General features: G+C 43.4%; 1 protein-coding gene across 3 annotated transcripts; it reads left to right on the top strand.

Annotated features, from left to right (window-relative positions):
- The first annotated feature begins 1460 nt into the window (after positions 1-1460).
- Positions 1461-4132, top strand: LOC309798717 (E3 ubiquitin-protein ligase makorin-1-like). 3 transcript variants are annotated; one of them, XM_082611241.1, is made up of 2 exons: positions 1461-1780; positions 1910-4132. In XM_082611241.1, exons 1-2 carry the CDS (start codon positions 1605-1607, stop codon positions 3042-3044), a joined length of 1311 nt encoding a protein of 436 aa, XP_082467367.1. In that variant the 5' UTR covers positions 1461-1604; the 3' UTR covers positions 3045-4132. The 3 variants fall into 3 exon arrangements, with proteins under 3 accessions (XP_082467367.1, XP_082467368.1, XP_082467366.1); XM_082611242.1 differs by having other exon boundaries at positions 1461-2625; positions 2693-4132; XM_082611240.1 differs by having other exon boundaries at positions 1461-4132.
- Positions 4133-20516: the final 16384 nt, after the last annotated feature.

Raw genomic sequence — 20516 nt, 5'->3', positions numbered from 1 at the left:
ATGGAGTCCAGTTCATTGACTACATGGGGTGCCCTGGATCTGTCATTCCCCACCCAAACCAGATCTTCCCAGGATTTCCGCTCTCTCCCTCCTGACTTCACTTGCCTCCCGTTTCAGCCTCGTTTCCATAGAACAGGTTTTCAATTGTTCCCTTGCCAAAATGATAGATTTCCTTGCTCGTTTTACCTTCATGTCTCCCACCTGGCAAAACTCCGTTGAGAGATGAATCCAAATCTGCCTTCTCCAGATGTACCCTCAAGTATCTAAGTGCTGCCAGACGCAATCATACAGCCCTGCTATCACTCTAAATTCACAATAAGTTCATCAGTGGAGCTGAGGACTCAAGACGACTCAGTCATCCTCCTATGGTACTTTTTCTCCTCTTCTTAACTGTGAAATATGTCAGACATACAGAAGAGAGTATGAAATGTACATGTATAGTTTCGAGAATAATCACAATGAGAAAACCCACAGGGTAGAGTTCCCTGGTGGCCTAGTGGTTAGGATTCAGCACTTTCACTGCAGAGGCCCCGGTTCAATAACTGGTTGGGGAACCATCCTGCATGCCACGCAGTGCAGCCAAAATACAAAAGTACAAAAATAAGTAAATAGATAGATAAATAAAAGAAGAGTTGTGTATATGTGCTATCTCTCATTTCTCTCATTCTCTCTTAAACCCATTCCGATTAACCCTCATAATTCCACTAAGACACAAGGTCACAAGTGACCACCACATTCCTATAGTCGTTTTTCAGTCCGTGAATCACTTGATCTACCAGCATTTGGCAATCAATCACTATATCTTCTTTCAAACACTTCTGAGCTTCTAAGACACCACACCTGACTGCTATTCTGCCTAGTTTTCTGACTGCTTCTCTTAATCTGTTGCAGGTCCTTCTTTAAAAAAAAAAAAAAAAAGAGAGAATACCCATGGAATCAGGACTTAGAAATAGGACATTGCCCGTACATGAGAAGCCGTCGCCTTTGTGTCCTCCCCAGTTTTCCCTCATCCCCTCTCCCTACCACCTCCCTCCCAGAGGTAAGTGTTATCCTGATATTTATTCCCATGCCTTCATTTAAACTTTCACCCCTAGATATGTATGCCTGTCTTTGAACTTTTGTGAATGGAATCATACTGTATATTTTCTACCATTACTTGCTTGTATCATCAATATTATGTTTGGGAGAGTCACCCATGTTGATGAGTATAGTTTATTCATGTTTACTGTTGTTTGGTATTCTGTTATACTTATGTGGTCTACTATTAGCAGACATTTGGGGAGCTGACATTTTTGCTATTATTCACTCATTCACTGGACAAATATTTCTTGAGCACCTACTATGTGCCAGGTACTACTTTAGGCATTGGGATAGAACAGTGATCAAAACTGATAAAATCCCTTCCCCCGTGGGTACTCTAGGCATGGAAAACTACAATAAATAGAAAAATATAGGACGCGGCGCGGGGCAGAGGGGAGCCAGCGGGCGCCTCAGTGTCCTTCCCCACCCCACCCCTCGCCTCGCCGCCTTCTCCTCCCCGCAGCCGGACCGGAATTATGTGATCCCGGAAGTTCCGGCGCCATTGCTGTGTGGGATAAACAGTAATGGCGGAGGCTGCAGCTCCCGGAACAACAGCCACAACATCAGGAGCACGAGCGGCAGCGGCGGCGGTGGCAGCGGCTTCCCCCACCCCTACCCCCACAGTCACCTCCCCGTCCCTGGGGGCGGGGGGCGGGGGAGACGGCAGCGGCGGCGGCTGGACTAAACAGGTCACCTGCAGGTATTTCATGCATGGGGTTTGTAAGGAAGGAGATAACTGTCGATACTCACATGACCTCTCTGACAGTCCATATGGTGTAGTGTGCAAGTATTTTCAGCGAGGGTACTGTATTTACGGAGACCGCTGCAGATATGAACACAGCAAGCCACTGAAACAAGAAGAAGCAACTGCTACAGATCTAACTGCAAAGTCACCCCTTGCTGCTTCCTCAAGTCTCTCATCAGTAGTTGGACCGATTGTTGAAATGAATATGGGCGAAGCTGAGACAAGAAATTCAAACTTTTCAACTGTAGGAGCGGGTTCAGAAGACTGGGTGAATGCCATTGAGTTTGTTCCTGGGCAGCCCTACTGTGGCCGTACCGCCCCTTCCTCCACCGAAGCACCCCTGCAGGGCTCAGCGACCAAGGAAGAATCAGAGAAGGAGCAGACGGCAGTGGAAACAAAGAAGCAGCTCTGCCCCTATGCTGCAGTGGGAGAGTGCCGATATGGGGAGAACTGTGTGTATCTCCACGGAGACTCGTGTGATATGTGTGGCCTGCAGGTCCTCCATCCAATGGATGCTGCCCAAAGATCACAACATATAAAATCTTGCATCGAGGCCCATGAGAAGGACATGGAGCTCTCGTTTGCCGTGCAGCGCAGCAAGGACATGGTGTGTGGGATCTGCATGGAGGTGGTCTACGAAAAAGCCAACCCCGGCGAGCGCCGCTTCGGGATCCTCTCCAACTGCAACCACACCTACTGTCTCAAGTGTATCCGCAAGTGGAGGAGTGCTAAGCAATTTGAGAGCAAGATCATAAAGTCCTGCCCAGAATGCCGGATCACATCTAACTTTGTCATTCCAAGTGAGTACTGGGTGGAGGAGAAAGAAGAGAAGCAGAAACTCATTCAGAAATACAAGGAGGCAATGAGCAACAAGGCGTGCAGGTATTTTGATGAAGGACGTGGGAGCTGTCCATTTGGAGGGAACTGTTTTTACAAGCATGCGTACCCCGATGGCCGTAGAGAGGAGCCACAGAGACAGAAAGTGGGAACATCAAGCAGATACCGGGCCCAACGAAGGAACCACTTCTGGGAGCTCATTGAGGAAAGAGAGAACGGCAACCCCTTTGACAACTACGAAGAAGAGGTTGTCACCTTTGAGCTGGGCGAGATGTTGCTTATGCTTTTGGCTGCAGGTGGGGACGACGACCTGACGGACTCTGAAGACGAGTGGGACTTGTTTCACGATGAGCTGGAAGATTTTTATGACTTGGATCTATAGCAGCTTTGCGGGGCGTGTGAACTGGTCTGCTGAGCCTCAGACGGCAGCCGTCCCCGCTTGTGGCGGCAGTGCCCGTGGTTCTCTTCTAGGCAGGCCTCTCAACTCCAGGTGCTGTCGTAATAATTTTTACCCAGGGCCTGTCCTCTCGATCCCCAAGGAGTATGTTGTTTTCTCTGTTTAAAAAAGTTACAAAAATAAATCTTAAAAGTTAGGGTTTTTTTGTAACATGCATTTAACTGTCAGACAGTTAGAGTGTAGGTTTGTTGGGTCATCTGTTTTCAGCCAGATTCACACAGTTCAAGGGTGGCATTTCTGGATTTCCAGTACTCATTTTTGAGGACCCCAGGTTCAAAAGTAACAGCATTGGTCCTGCTTTGGGGTCCAAGAATTGGGGTGATAGGTGAAGGATCTGAACTGTGGCATGTAGCCTTCTGCTATAGACTTAGGCGGATGCTTGAGGTTTCTGGTGAATTCTGCACATCTTTGTTTTTATATCTGTTCCCTGCCCTGTAATCCCCACCCTGTGCACTTGTTCTGTGGTTTTGGTCTCTTGTTTAATTGCACACAAGTACTACTGCTGGGTAACCAGAACCAGGTGCGACTGTGTTGAGATTTTTATTGTGTTTAGCCTGATAGGAAAATTGTGAAAGAACACATATAAAGATATAGTGGAATAAAATAAATGCAGAGTTGGAAGTTGACTCCCAAGGGCTGATAGACCTGGTACGTGTGAGTGTGTAACAAGCTTCTCATCCCTGCATAGATGCAGTGTCTGTAGCCTTAGTGGAAAAACTCAAGTTTAGTGGTTTCAGCCTCGTGTGGCAAATAGATCTGAAAGGACAAAGCAGTATATTGGTAGCTGTTAATAGAGCAGGGCTAGCTCTGTCTATATAAATAGGGAAATGGGCTTAGCCATAGAAGTTCAAACTCTCTGGTTATCTCATGTATTAACACAAACTGGTTCTCAGTTACACGGTTGTATTTAATGTTTTACGATCTCCTAGACTTTCTAGTCCAGGCACTTTTTGACAAACCTTTGTCCTCATTTGAGGGGTTTTGTTGTCGGGTTTTTCTGTTCATTTTTGTGGGTATTTGCCTCATTCCATCCCTGAGCTTTGCAGTTAGACAGGTGTGATTCGAAACTATGTTCTCAGGCGTTTCCTGTAGTGGAGTAATTGGTTTGCAGTAGTAAGTCATGCTTTTCCACTAAAAGGGGACGGAGAGGTGGTAATCCACGAGATAAGCTAAAGTTAAATTGTTAGAAGATGTCCTTGATCAGAAATTATAAATCTGCGTTTTGTTGCTCTATTTCCTGAAAATAACTTGGAGATGCCCCTGGTTTGTCCATCTACTGCTTTGATTCCTTGGATACCACTCATTCTTTCACGTTAAGCAAAAACAAGTAATCGTTGCAGAGGTCTCTGTATTTTGCAGCTGCCCTTTTGTAAGACGCACTTTTCCCAAATAAAACAATTTTAAAAACCCAAAAAAAAAAAAAAAAAAAAGAAAAATATAGGTAAGTTATGTTGTATGTTAAAAGCTGAGAGGTCCTAATTAGGAACAAAAGCAGGGAAAGATATGGAAAGTACCAGGGTGGGAGGTTGCAATGGAGCTTGTACGGTATTCGCCACTGAGTTGACATCTAAGCCAAGACACGTGGCTGTCTAAGGTGAGGTGTGCCAGCAGAGGGAGGGGCAGCGCAGTGGTCTCAAGGCAGGACCATCCAGAAGGCTCTGTGCAATGCAGCTCTGTCACTAACTGCCTTGAGTTAGGCCAAACTTCACAAGTTAAGGGCATATGCCCCACAAGACTGCCCTCACTTCAGACACCCACACCAAGCTCAGGGGTCCCCAGGCCACCCACGCTTCTGACCAACTGGTTACACGTATGGAGGCTCCCCCTACTTCCTCAAGTTCCAGAATTCTCTAAAAGAACTCACAGAACTCAGGTAAGCACTGTACTTAGGGTTACAATCTTACCATAACAAAAAGGATTCAAATCAGGAAAAAGAGTCTCATAGGGCAAGATTTGGGAGGATCCCGAACACAAAGCTTCCATGTCTCTTCCCCACAGTCAGGATGCATCACCCTCCTGGCATAGAGAATTGTTAACCAGGGAAGTTACCCTGAGCTTTTGTGTCCAGAGTTTTATTTCTGTGTCTAGGGTTTCATTATGTAGGCATGATTAAATCATCCATTGCCCATGTAGTTCAATCTCTAGCCCCTTCCCCTTCCCCCAGAAGATGGGCTGATGTCACATGACTCAAAGCCCCACCCCTCTTATCACATGGTCTTTCAGGCATGACCAACCCCCATCCTGAGTCACCTCATTAGCATAAACTCAGGTGTGGTCTAAGGGCCCACCAGGAACAACAAAGACGCTTCTATCACTCAGGAAATTCCAAGGATTTAGGAGCTCCCTCCCAGGAAGCAGGGGACAAAGTCCAGCCAGTTTCATCATACAACATCCCATGTGTCTGGAGAAGAGTAAGCATGGCCAAAAATAAAAGGAGATGAAGGACTTCCCTGGTGGTGCAGTGGTTAAGAATCCACCTGCCAATGCAGGGGATGCAGCTTCAATCCCTGGTCCGGAAAGATCCCACATGGCACGGAGCAAATAAGCCCATGCGCCACAACTACTGAGCCTGCGAGCCACAACTACTGAAGCCCACGCGGCTAGAGCCTGTGCTCCACAACAAAAGAAGCCACCACAATGAGAAGTCCGCGCACTGCAACAAAGAGTAGCCCCCCTCGCCACAACTAGAGAAAGCCCACACGCAGCAACAAAGACCCAACACAGCCAAAAATAAATAAATTTAAAAAAAGAAAAAGGAGATGAGATCAGAGAGATACTAGGAATAGATCCCTTCAGTTATTCTAGTGCCTGTTTCCTTGTGCCTGGGTGGAAGGGTTTTCTCAAGTGTAGACTGGAAGTGCAACTTCTGGGTCATAGGAAATGGATGTGTTCAACTCTGTTGGGAAATATTCAATTGTTTTCTAAAACAGTTATACCAATATACACGCTTACCAGCAGCGTATGGTGTTCCCATTGTTTCAATCTGTGGTAGGCAGAGTAATGGCCCCCAAGAAGTCCATGTCCTAATCCCCAGAAGCTGTTAATATGTTTCCTTTCCTTACATTATAAAAAAACTTTGCAGATGTGATTAGTTAAGGATCTCGACTTGGGGAGATTGGGAGGGTGGGCACTGTAATCACAAAGACACATAAGAGGGAGGCTAAGGTTCAGAGTCACAGAAGGAGATGTGATTGTTCCTGATGAATTTAAGGTTCTTGCCTCATCACAGAAGAATTCAGTGAGAGACAAAGTGATAGGTAAGAGGTGGATTTATTTAGAGAGAAACACACTCCACAGACAGAGTGTGGGCCATCTCAGAAGGCTAGAAGCCCCAAAATATGGCGTGGTTAGTTTTTATGGGCTGGGTAATTTCATAGGCTAATGAGTGGGAGGATTATTCCAATTATTTCGGGGAAGGGGCAGATATTTCCAGGACTTGGGCCACCACCCACTCTTTGGCCTTTTATGGTTAGCCTCAGAACTGTCATGGCGCTGGCAGGCGTGTCACTTAGCTTATGCTAATGTATTACAATGGGCATATGATTGGGCTCAAGGTCCACTGGAAGTCAAATATTCTGTCATCTTGGACCTAGTCGGTTCTAACCAGTTTTTGTCATGTCTTATGGCTATGTCATTCTTTTAAAGGTTGTGCCCTGCCCCCTTCCCTCCTGTTTCATGATGAGAAAAGCAGAGGTCAGAAGGAGTGAGAGAGATTTGAAGATGCTACATTGCTGGCTTTGAAGATGGAAGAAGGGACTGATAGGGACACAGTAGGATAGTTACACAAGTAGTTTTAGAAATCCCACTAGGGGATTACAGATAGAGAGGGAAACTTAGGGAATTTGGGGAGGCCACTGTAAGTTAACGATCGCTCGAGAAAGCTATCGGAACATCATGGAACAAAGCAGACTTGCTTAACTATAAAGCCATCAGTAAAAGCAGGAGATATGCCCCAGGCCATTAAGTGAAAAAATGAGACCTTCATCCTGCTGGTCAAGTCCAGCAAGATAATGATCCTTAGAACCAAGGACAGGAATATAAGGGAAAGGTGCATTCCAAAGCAGGAGACCCTCATTATACTGAAACCTGAGATGATTTAAAATGTTTTAGTATAAGGAATTCCCTGGCGGTCCAGTGGTTAGGACTCAGCACTTTCACTGCCGAGGGTGCGGGTTCAGTCCCTGGTCAGGGAACTAAGATCCGGCAAGCCATGCAGAGTGGCCCAAAAATAAATAAATAAAAAGCCACTCTAAAAAAATTTTTTTTCTAGTGTATGTTACCACCCTTCTGCTGATTTGAATAAGCACCACGACAGTCCTAGTCTGACCTTATAGTGTCAAACACTCTCCTGCCCAATGTGAAGGAGAAGCTAGTGATGTAAGCCTGACGTCTACTCAAAGAATGAGGAAGAAGGCGGTCTTTTCCTCCTCCCCACTTTCTTTTGATTATAAAAATGTAGCAGGTGAGGGGTGATGGTGGTGGGATGAATTGGGAGATTGGGATTGACATATATACACTAATAATGTATAAAATGGATGACTAATAAGAACCTGCTGTATAAAAAAAAATGTAGCCCACTTAATTCTCGGGGCAGAGCCCCCTTGCCTGCCCATTTGTATCCCTCACAAGTATATTAATAAATCTACTTCTTGCCTATTGCTTTGCTTCTCGCTGAATTCCTTCTATGCTGGGACACAAAGAACCTGAGCCTCAGTAAGTCCTGGCACCAGGTGAATGATTCTGATTAAAAGACCATGAGTTCAAGTTCCAATCTGGGTTTTGGCTGGGTTCGTGTCCCAGGTTGTGGGTTCAAGTCCCAACCTGAGGTGTACAGTTTCAGGACTACAAGCCAAGGAAAGTACTGATAGATAGCCTGTAGAAGCTGTAAAAGTCTGGAAAACAGATTCTCTCCTACAGCCTCCAGAAGGAACTAGTCTTGCCAACATCTTGAATTTATCCCAATGAGACTGACCTCCAGAAACTGTGTTGTTTTAAGCCACTGAGATTGTGGTAATTTATTCCAGCAGCATTCGGAAACTAATATGTAATCCTTGCCAATATTTTCTGAGTGTTGATTTCTCAATTTTTGCCAATCTGTTTGTGGTACAGTATTGTCTCATTGTAGATTTAATTGTTATTTTCCTGATGACGAATAATATCAAATATCTTTTCATCTATTTGTCATTTGAGTTTACTCTTTAGTAAAATGCCTGTTCAACATTTTTGCTCAGTTTTCTATTGAGTATTCTTTTTTCTTATTGATATAGAAGCTTTCTGTATACTCTAGAAATTGGTGCAATGAGAGTTAAATGTGTTACAAATTGGTAAATGTCCAATTGTTTGGAAAATCTTCTCCCAAGATTGTCATAGCTTGTATTATCACCCCCTTTGTGTTTTTTTTAATATAAATTTATTTTTGGCTGCATTGGGTCTTTGTTGCTGCACGTGGGCTTTGTCTAGTTGCGGCAAGAGGGGGCTACTCTTCGTTGCGGTGCATGGGTTTCTCATTGCGGTGGCTTCTCTTGTTGCAGAGCATGGGCTCTAGGCACGAAGGCTTCAGTAGTTGTGGAGCGCAGGCTCAGTAGTTGTGGCGCATGGGCTTAGTTGCTCGGGAGCATGTGGAATCTTCCTGGGTGAGGGCTCGAACCCGTGTCCCCTGCATTGGCAGGCAGATTCTTAACCACTGTGCCACCAGGGAAGTCCCTGTGTTATCTTTTGATGGAGACAATGTTTTAATCTGTATAACAGAGTTCCATTTATGGCTTTTTCTTTTTTTTTGAATTATACTTTTTTTTTTACACAGCAGGTTCTTATTAGTTATCCATTTTGTACATATTAGTGTATACATGTCAATCCCAATCTCCCAATTCATCACACCACCACCACCACCCCTGCCACTTTCCCCCCTTGGTGTCCATACATTTGTTCTGTACCTCTGTGTCTCAATTTCTGCCCTGCAAACCGGTTCAACTGTACCATTTTTCTAGGTTCCACATACATGCGTTAACATACAATATTTGTTTTTCTCTTTCTGACTTACTTCACTCTGTATGACAGTCTCTAGATCCATCCACATCTCTACAAATGACTCAATTTCATTCCTTTTTATGGCTGAGTAATATTCCATTTTATATATGTACACATCTTTATCCATTCGTCTGTCGATGGGCATTTAGGTTGCTTCCATGACCTGGCTATTGTAAATAGTGCTGCAATGAACATTGGGGTGCATGTGTCTCTTTGAATTATGGTTTTCTCTGGGTATATGCCCAGTAGTGGGATTGCTGGATCATATGGTAATTCTATTTTTAGATTTTTAAGGAACCTCCATACTGTTCTCCATAGTGGCTGTGTCAATTTACATTCCCACCAACAGTGCAAGAGGGTTCCCTTTTCTCCACACCCTCTCCAGCATTTGTTGTTTCTAGATTTTCTGATGATGCCCATTCTAACTGGTGTGAGGTAATACCTCATTGTAGTTTTGATTTGCATTTCTCTAATAATTAGTGATGTTGAGCAGATTTTCACTTGTTTCTTGGCCATCTGTATGTCTTCTTTGGAGAAATGTCTATTTAGGTCTTCTGCCCATTTTTGGATTGGGTTGTTTTTTTTTTAATATTGAGCTGCATGAGCTGTTTATATATTTTGGAGATTAATCTTTTGTCGGTTGATTCGTTTGCAAATATTTTCTCCCATTCTGAGGGTTATCTTTTTGTCTTGTTTGTAGTTTCCTTTGCTTTGCAAAAGCTTTTAAGTTTCATTAGGTCCCATTTGTTTATTTTTGTTTTTATTTCCATTACTCTAGGAGGTGGATCAAAAAAGATCTTGCTATGATTTATGTCAAAGAGTGTTCTTCCAATGTTTTCCTCTAAGAGTTTTACAGTGTCTGGTCTTACATTTAGGTCTTACATTTAGGTCTCTAACCCATTTTGAGTTTATTTTTGTGTATGGTGTTAGGGAGTGTTCTAATTTCATTCTTTTACATGTAGCTGTCCAGTTTTCCCAGCACCACTTATTGAAGAGACTGTCTTTTCTCCATTGTATATCCTTGTATGGCTTTCTTTTTTCATGGTTTGAGTTTTTCACTGTACTCCTCTCTAAATTCCCCAAACATTCCCAAGAATTTCAAATCCCCTGGGCCTTTACCAGACCCCAAGCTGCCCTCTCTTTCTCCCCCTGTCAGATGGTGACCCTCCCTCTTTTACCTCATAGGGAAATTCAAAACCATCATCAGGAACTGTCTCAACTCTTACCCCCAAACTTACACATTTGTCTGCATCCTTCCCTCCTGTCATAATGGAGGACACCATCCATTTTCTCTCACAGGTCATTCTCTCCTCCTCTGCCCTGGATGCCATTCCACATACCTCCTCTTCAATATTGTGCATTTAAATATACCCTCTCTCTTCTCTCTCTTTAATGTCTTCCATTTAAACATCTAACCTTTCTCATTTTCAAAAACTACCTGGAACACCCAAGCCTTGTAGATTCCATCCTGCCTTCTTTTCCCATTCAGAGCCATGCTTCTTTTTTTTTTTTTTTTTTCGGTACGCGGGCCTCTCACTGTTGTGGCCTCTCCCGTTGCGGAGCACAGGCTCCAGATGCGCAGGCTCAGCAGCCATGGCTCACGGGCCCAGCCGCTCCGCGGCATGTGGGATCTTCCCGTACCGGGGCACGAACCCGTGACCCCTGCATCGGCAGGCGGACTCTCAACCACTGCGCCACCAGGGAAGCCCCAGAGCCATGCTTCTTAAAAGAATTAATGGTCTCCCTCCAATCTGCCTGAACCTCTGTGGCATAAGAAATACCTATTTGGTCTTTGTTCCCAGTTCCTGACATGGAGCTCCTAAATGTCTTGGAATTTCCTGTGTGAGAGGAGTGTCTTCTCTTCTAATAAGATGACTCTTGGCAAATGCCCTAGCTTCAGGTTGGGGCTAGTTACCAGAAAGACCAAACCTTGATTAGAATCCTGGAACTTTCAGCCCCATTCCCCAAGCTCCAGAAGATGGAGGGACTGAAGATTGATTTAATAATCGATCATGCTGACATGATTAAACCTCCATAAAAACCCCTACACAATGTAATTCAGAGAGTTTTCCAGGTTGGTGAACACATTGAGGTACTGGGAGGATGGTGAGCCTGGAGAAGTCATGCCCTCCTTTCACGCCCTACATGTCTCTTCCATTTGTGTGTTCCTGAGCTATAGCCTCTATAATAAACCAGTAAGTGTAAGTAAACTGTTTTCCTGAGTTCTGTGAACTGAAACTTGGGAGGGTCATGGGAATCCAAGTTAGACAGTAGTGTGGGTAACCTGGGGACCTGACATTTGTGACTGGTGTCTGAAGTGAGGGCAGTCTTAAGGGACTGAGTCTTTTTTTAAAAAAACATTCTTGCTGAAGTTGCCTGAGACCTATTTTGCCTGATGCAGCCAGAGTGATCTTTCAAACACTCAAATCTGACCAGGTCTCTCCCTTCCTTCAGAGGTAACGCTCATTTTCCATAACATTTAGGACAGAGTCATTAATGTTAACAATTTAGAACACTTGTATTTTTGTCTAAGAAAAATGTGTAACATCATAAATTCTAGTAACTCCTTTTAGTGATTTGCATGTGGTAACCAGCACACCTCTCTATGACACAGAGGACTTTCATGGTTGTTCTCTGTCTCCTCATAGAGCACATTAAGATTCAACTATTTGGTATTCTAGTCCAACATGTAAGGAGTTTAGAAGTTGCCACTCTGTCCTAACAAGTAAAAAACTGAACAAGCTGAAAAATCACCACCACTTCTTAGATTCTTCAGAGAAGTGAAATCACAGGACAAACTGCTATTCCCCAAATCAGAGAGATAGGCAGATGTGGAGAATCACAAGTCAATGGAGCAGAAACCTCCACAGGAACCAGTGCCAGGGCAACGTAAACTGTAACTGATTAATTTCTGGAGGCCCAATATGGACAAGTCTGAGAGTTAAAAACTCCCAGGGGACCTAGTCATCAGGGGGACCCCACACCTTTTGGGTTTTACTTCTAAGAGCTCTACCAAGTCCTCACAGTGAATATCAGAGAAAAATCCCCTCAAGCTTCTGGCAGAGAAAGGGGGAAAGGAGCCATTTTGAAATATACCAACACATTCTGTTCTTCTTGACAATGCCTGCCCTCATGAAAAACTGTTTTACCAAAACCTACTGGGATTTTATCAGAGCCTAACCTACCCAGGGGAAGGGAAATACTCAACTCCAGTCCCTTCTAGCCATCCTGTCCCACCTAAGGGGGGAAAACAACTGAGAAGTACTGGTGAAGTTCACAGACCAAGGACCAAGGTACACGTTCATCAAAAGGCTGAGGTCTAATCGTAGGATTATAGAATGCTTCCCCTTCCCCCACACCTTACCACCACGTTACTAAAGGCCTATTTACCAGAGTTCCTTTCACTCAGTACATCATCTGCAGATTTCAACAAAAAATTACAAGGCATACTAAAAGGCAAAAGACATGGTTTGAAGAGACTGAAAAAGTATGAGAATAAGAGTCAGATATGGCAGGGATGTTGGAATTATCAGACTGGAAATTTAAAACAAGTATAATTAATGTGCTAAGTGCGTGGTCTAATGGAAAAAGTAGACAACATGCAAGAACACATCAGTAATGGAAGCAGATAGATAGAAATTCTAAGAAAGAATCAAAAAGAAATGCTAGAGATCACAAGATCACAAACACTATAACAAAAATGAAGAGTGCCTTTTATGGGTTCATTAGTCAACAGAACATGACTGAGGAAAAAAATCTCTGAGCTTGACAATATGACAATAGAAACTTCCAAAACTGAAAATCAAAGAGAGAAAAAAAAGAAACACAGAACAGAACATCCAAAAACTGTGGGACAACTACAAAAAGTGTAACATATGTATAATGAGATTACCAGAAGAAGAGAGAAAAAAAAACAGAAGCAATATTTGAAGGAATAATGACTGATAATTTCCCCCAAATTAATGTCAGACACTAAACCACAGATCTGGGAAGCTCAGAGAATACAAAGGAAGATAAACACCAAAACAACAATAATAACAACCTATAATTAGGCATATCATGTTCAAACTTCAGAAAATTAAAGATGAAGAAAAAATCTTGAGAGAAGCCAGAAGGAAAAAAAAAAAACTTACCTATAGAGAAGCAAACATAAGACCAACATTTGACTTCTCCTCAGAAACCATGCAAGCAAGATGAGAATGGAGGGAAATATTTAAAGTGTCTAGAACTAACCTAGACTCTGTACCCTGTGAAAATCTCCTTCAAAAGAGAAGGAGGAAAAAGACTTTCTCAGACAAACAAAAACTGAGAGAATTTTTTTCCAGTAGGCTGGGCTTGCAAGAAATGTTAAAAGAAATTCTTCAGAGAGAAGGAAAATGATATAGGTCAGAAAGTCTGATCTATAAAGAAAGGAAAAACACTGGAAAATGAATAAGTGAAGGTAAAATAAAAACTTTTAGTTTCTTATTCTTAATTGATCTAACAAATAACTGTTCAAAATAATTACATATATAAGCATATATATACTTATATATAAGTGAAATTAATGACAGTGATGATACAATGGATGGGAGGGAGGAATTAGAAATATTTTATTATTATAAGGTACTTTCACTACTCATGAATCCATAGTGTTACTTTTTTTTAATTTATTAATTTTATTTATATATTTTTTTATTTTTGGGTCTTTGTTGCTGTGCACGGGCTTTTTATCTGGTTGTGGAGAGTGAGGGCCACTCTTCATTGCAGTGCGCAAGCTTCTCATTGCGGTGGTTTCTCTTGTTGTAGAGCACGGGCTCTAGGTGCTCAGGCTTCAGTAGTTGTGGCCCTGGAGCTCAGTAGTTGTGGCTCATGGGCTCTAGAGCACAGGCTCAGTAGTTGTGGCTCACAGGCTTAGTTGATCCACGGTATGTGGGATCTTCCCAGACCAGGGCTCCAACCTGTGTCCCTTGCATTGGCAGGCAGGCTCTTAAACACTGCTCCACCAGGGAAGCTCCATAGTGTTACTTGAAAGTGATTTTGGATTAGTTGTAAATGTATAGTAAAAATTCTAGTACAAAAAAAAAGTTTAAAAATAGTACAACAAATATGCTAAACAAGGAGAGAAAATGGAATCATAAAATGCTCAATTAAAACTACAATATACAATGGAGAAAAGACAGCCTCTTCAATAAGTGGTGCAGGGAAAAGTGGACAGCTACATGTAAAAGAATGAAATTAGAACACTTCCTAACACCATACACAAAAATAAACTCAAAATGGATTAAAGACCTAAATGTAAGGCCAGATAAAACTATAAAACTCTCAGAGGAAAACATAGGCAGAAGATTTTATGACCTAAATCACAGTAAGATCCTTTTTGACCCATCTCCTAGAGAAATGGAAATAAAAACAAAAATAAATAAATGGGACCTAATGAAACTTAAAAGCTTTTGCACAGCAAAGGAAACCATAAAAAGACGAAAAGACATCCCTCAGAATGGGAGAAAATATTTGCAAACGAAACAACTGACAAAGGATTAATCTCCAAAATATACAAGCAGCTCATGCAGCTCAATATCAAAAAAAACAAACAACCCGGGCTTCCCTGGTGGCACAGTGGTTGGGAGTCCTCCTGCTGATGCAGGGGACACGGGTTCGTGCCCTGGTCCGGGAGGATCCTGCATGCCGTGGAGCGGCTGGGCCCGTGAGCCATGGCTGCTGGGTCTGCGCGTCCGGAGCCTGTGCTCTGCAGCAGGAGAGGCCACAGCAGTGAGAGGCCCATGTACCGCAAAAAAAAAACACCCAAAAAAAAACCCAATCCAAAAATGGGCAGAAGACCTAAATAGACATTTCCCCAAAGAAGATACACAGATTGCTAACAAACACATGAAAAGATGCTCAACATCACTAATCATTAGAGAAATGCAAATCAAAACTACAATGAGGGGAGGTTCCTTAAAAAACTAAAAATAGAATTACCATACAACCCAGCAATCCCACTACTGGGCATATACCCTGAGAAAACCATAATTCAAAAGGAGTCATGTACCAAAATGTTCATTGCAGCTCTATTTACAATAGCCAGGACATGGAAGTAACCTAAGTGTCCCTCAACAGATGAATGGATAAAGATGTGGCACATATATACAATGGAATATTACTCAACCATAAAAAGAAATGAAATTGAGTTATTTGTAGTGAGGTGGATGGACCTAGAGTCTGTCATACAGAGTGAAGTAAGTCAGAAAGAGAAAAACAAATACCGTATGCTAACACATATATATGGAACCTAAAAAAAAAAATCGTTCTCATGAACCTAGGGGCAGGACAGGAATAAAGATGCAGATGTAGAGAATGGACTTGAGGACGTGGGGAGGGGGAAGGGTAAGCTGGGACAAAGTGAGAGAGTAGCACGGACATATACACACTACCAAATGTACAATAGATAGCCAGTGAGAAGCAGCTGCATAGTACAGGGAGATCAGTTCAGTGCTTTGCGACCACCTAGAGGTGGGTGGGAGGGAGACGCAAAAGGGAGCAAATATGGGGATATGGGTATATATGTATGCATATAGCTGATTCAGTTTGTTATACAGCAGAAAGTAACACAATACTGTAAAGCAATTATACTCCAATAAAGATGTTTTAAAAAAAAAGATACATGCACCTCAATGTTCACAGCAGCATTATTTACAATTGTCAAGACATGGAAACAACCTAAGTGTCCATCAACAGATAAATGAAGTTGTGGTATATATATATATATATATACATACACACACAATTGAATATTACTCAGCCATAAAAAAGGATGAAATTTTGCCATTTGCAGCAACATGTATGGACTTTGAGGCCTTTATGCTAAGTGAAATAAGTAACACAGAGGAAGACAAATACTGTAGGATATCACTTATCTGTGGAATCTAAAAAATACATCAAACTAGTGAAGATAACAAAAAAGAAACAGACTCACAGATATAAAGAACAAACTAGTGGTTACCAGTGGGGGGAGAGGAGGGGGAGGGGAGGGGGAGGGGAGGGGGAGGGGAGGGGGAGGGGAGGGAGGGGGAGGGGGAGGGGAGGGGAGGGGAAGGGGCAATATAGGGATTGGGGAGTGGGAGGTACAAACTATTGGGTATAAGATAGTCTTAAGGATGTACTGTACAACATGGGGAATATAGCCAATATTTGCAATAACTGTAAATAGAATGTAACCTTTTAAAAGTGTATAAAAATAAAAAATTTAAAACCTTTAAAAAAAACTACAAAAGGCAGAAGAAAGTGTAAAAAGAAAAATAGAAACAGTAAACAAGAGCAACAAATAGAAAAGAGTAACAAATATGGTAGATATTAATCCAATTATATCAATAATCACTTTAAATGTCAATTATCTAAATATACCAATTTAAAAATAGAGATTGTCAGTGTGGATCAAAAAACAAGACCCCAACTATATGTTGTCTACATAAACCCACTTTAAATAGAGACCTATATAGATTAAAAGTAATAGGATGAAGAAAGATATACTGTGCTAACACTTGTCAAAAGAAAGCAGGGTAGCTGCATTAATTTCAGACAGAACCAACTTCAGAGCAAGGAAAATTATCAGTGATAAAGAGGGGGATTACATGATGATAAAAGGGTCAGTTCTCCAGGAACACATAATAAACATTAACATGTATGGACCTAACAACAGAGCATCAAAGTACATGACACAAAAATTGATAAAATTGTAAGGAGAAATAGATGAATCCACTATTATAGTTGGAGACATAAACTCTCCTCTGTCAGAAATGGACAAACCCAGCAGACAGAAAATCAGTAAGGATATAGCAAACTCAACAGCACCATCGATCAACTGGGTATAATTGACATCTATCAACTACTTCATTCAACAACAGCAAAATATACATTCTTAAACTCATGTGGAACATTTACCAAGATAGACCACATTCTGGGCCATAAAACACATATTAACAAATTTTTAAAAATATAAAAAACAATATCTGCTCTCAGATCACAATGGAATTAAACTAGAAATAGGGCTTCCCTGGTGGCACAGTGGTTGAGAGTCCACCTGCCGATGCAGGGGACACGGGTTCGTGCCCCGGTCCGGGAAGATCCCACATGCCGCGAAGCGGCTAGACCTGTGAGCCATGGCTGCTGAGCCTGCGCGTCCGGAGCCTGTGCTCCACAATGGGAGAGGCCACAGCAGTGAGAGGCCCACGTACTGCAAAATAAATAAATAAATAAATAAATAAATAAACTAGAAATAAATAATAGAGAAATAGCTAGGAAATCCCAAAATACTTGGAGATTAAACAACATACTTCTAAGTGAGACATGGTTCAAAGAAGAAATCTCAAAATAAATTAAGAAGTATTTTTAAGTAAATGAAATGAAAATACAACTTATCAAAATTTGTGGAATGCAACAAAAGCAATGCTTAAAAGGAATTTTATAGCATTGAATACCTATATTTGAAAAGAAGAAAGACCTAAAACTAACCATCTAAGCTTCCCCCTTGGGAAACTAGAAAAAGAAGCACAAGTTAAATCCAAAGTAAGCAGAAGAAAAGTAATTTAAAAATTAGAACAGGGGCTTCCCTGGTGGTGCAGTGGTTGAGAGTCCGCCTGCCGATGCAGGGGACACAGGTTCGAGCCCTGGTCCGGGAAGATCCCACATGCCGCGGAGCAACTAAGCCCATGAGCCACAACTACTGAACCTGCATGCCTAGAGCCCGTGCTCTGCAACAAGAGAAGCCACCGCAAGGACAAGCCTGCGCACCGCTACTAAGAGTAGCCCCCACTCGCCGCAACTAGAGAAAGCCCGCGTGCAACAACGAAGACCCAACACAGCCAAAAATAAGTAAATAATTTTTTTTTTTTTTTTTAATTTAAAAGCCCACTCGCTGTGGTAGGGATCCTTGGAATCTGGCCATAAGGAGGTGTGATGTTGGTCAGCACCAAGGACAGCGCTTAATAGAATTACTGGCTGTCGAGTCTGGGAAAGAAGGCCCTCCTTACAGATACCGGGAAGGGTCAGACTGAGGGTAGGGGTGTGCTCAGGTGCCCTGCAAATGCCACAAGCAGTTGACATTCCCCTTCTTGTCATCACAGCCAGTCATCTAGTTACACCTTCTAAAGTAGGGGTCGCTGACTCAGGGGCTGGGAGGCCAAACATTTGGCACAAGTGGATGCCACGAGAAGACTGGGGGCTGGACAACTTCCCTGGAGAGAGGTATGCGATGTGTCCCCCAAAATGGCAAGCTCTGCCTGACCAACACAGACTGGCCTCATGGCTCCCTCCTGGCTCAGAGCACACTTTCTCTCTAGTGCTCATGCTGTTGACCCAGGATGCTGAGCTTTCCAAAGGCCCTCGACGTGGGAAAGGATATGCGTTTATAGATCCACTGTTACTTGGAGAAATCCTGGGAGCAGTAGGAACCCCTGCAAGCGGGAGAAGGTCTCAACGGGATGAGGCTGCCCCACGTTCCTGATGCAGGTTCCAACGTGGCTGCTGGGTTGGGGCGGAGCTCCGTTCCCAGATCACTGAGCGGTACAACACTGTTCCTTCTTTGCCTTCCAAGGAGCTACCTTCTACTGACTACTTCCTATGTCCTGCAAACACTAATCTCTTTACCTATGTCCTCTCTTCTGATCATCACAGCAATGCTGTGGGTGGGTATTGCTGCTTCTCCCGTTCTGCAGACAAGAAACTGAGACTCAGAGAGGCTAAATCATAGCCAGTAACTGTAGCCAGAACTGTCACTCAGATCTGCCTCCAACCAGTGTCCCTGCTCTGTAGTGTATGACTCCAAGGGCAGAGGACTGCTGGGGCAAGTATTCTGGGGTAAAGGACACACCACAGCCAAGCCCTATAACCTTCCTTCTCTAGGTAGTCAGAAGCCATTTAGATTTGGGGGTCAGACAACAAATGGCATTGCTCTGTGCTGAGCTTACAAGGTCTCTGCTTCTGAAGCCAAGAGTCCAACAGGAAGGCCAGCCTTAATGAACAAATAGTCATACAGTGTTAACCTCCCAGCCTCCACTATTTGCCTGTTCAATGAGAGACATGACAATCATGTCTCTCTCACACACTGCCCAGGAAGAAATTGCACTAAAAGGTGTCTGGTCCAGGGTACAGGTTCAATAGACATGACTTCCTTCTGAGCTGCACGTGGGGGACCTGTGAACTGAGCCTGTTCCTCCTGGACACTGAGTCACTGACAGCAGGTCTCCCGCCAGGGGTCGTGAAGGTTGAGCAGCCCCTGCATCGTGGTGGATCTGCTATCCTGGGGGTGGAGGCTGGGATCTTCTCTGTGACCACTTCCTGGTCACTTCCCTTTCCTTCACTCTTATGCTGCTGAAGGTCAGCATGGGGGCCTCCCTGGCCACATGATTATCTTCTTTGGAAGCCAAGGTGCTTCTCAGAAAGGAGATTGCTTGAACCCACAGAGCATGGGAGTTTGGAGGGAGGGGCTGTGTCCCAAACTTACAGGTGAGGGAACCCACTAGGTGCACCTGCACTAGACATGGAGAGAGCTGTGGCCCCAGAGGGCTTGAGGGTCGTCACAGCTGATTTCTGTTCCAGCTCTGCCATGTACTGGCTGTTTGGACTTGGTACCCGCAGGCAGCAGTTTCTACATCAGTCAAGTGAGTAAACTGAAGCTCCCTCTCCAGATAAAAGAAGAGGTAACATGTGGAAGACACCAGAACAGTTCCCCACAGTGGCACTGATCAACAGAGGTTGACAGTGTGCGCACACACGCACACACACACACACACACCCCTCCCAAAGCCTGCTTAACTAGTCATTCGGGGCAAGCTCTCCAAGACTGGGTTTTGAATAATGAAAACATTTTGAGAGTGATAAATGCCTGGAGGCCAACAGTATTTCTCAGGAAGTGTAGTTGGTGCCCTGCCCCAGTGGTGTGTTGGGTGCCCCCTGGGAGAGTGTGTGGCTGGTCCTTGAAGAGGAAACACATGGAGCCTGTGGGCCGCACCTCTACTTCCCTCACCTGCCAGCCTCCTGACCTGGCACCAGTCAGGACACTGGTGGTCTGTGGATGCCCCTTCCTCTTCCCCCTTCCCCCTTCCCCACTCCGCTCTTCACTTGAAAACGGAGAGCCACACACGGAAGTGTTGTGTTCTGCTAACTGAGGGAGAGAGAGTTGAGTACTCTTGTCTTTCTGAAGGTTGATGTGTTTGTCAAAATCCAACTTCTCCCCTCCTCACAGATTAAATGACTCATTTCTCATTTGGATAAAAAGCTCTAATTTAGATTAAAAGTTCCTACATGGGTGTTTCTGTGAACAGTATTTGTCTTTAATCTAAACAGATCTTAACCAGTTAGAAAATTTTCTCCATTCTTCTGATTTATCTGCTT

Source organism: Mesoplodon mirus (assembly GCF_964341445.2).
Source record: "Mesoplodon mirus genome assembly, chromosome: 2".
In the NCBI taxonomy this organism is placed as follows: Eukaryota; Metazoa; Chordata; class Mammalia; order Artiodactyla; family Ziphiidae; genus Mesoplodon; species Mesoplodon mirus.
Note: the sequence above shows the minus strand (reverse complement) of the source record. Positions and strands in the feature narration are given on the sequence as shown.

What these genes read in the sequence shown, in the direction of transcription:
- LOC309798717 (XM_082611240.1), top strand. Translation starts at nt 1,605, where the DNA reads ATGGCGGAGGCTGCAGCTCCCGGAACAACAGCCACAACATCAGGAGCA.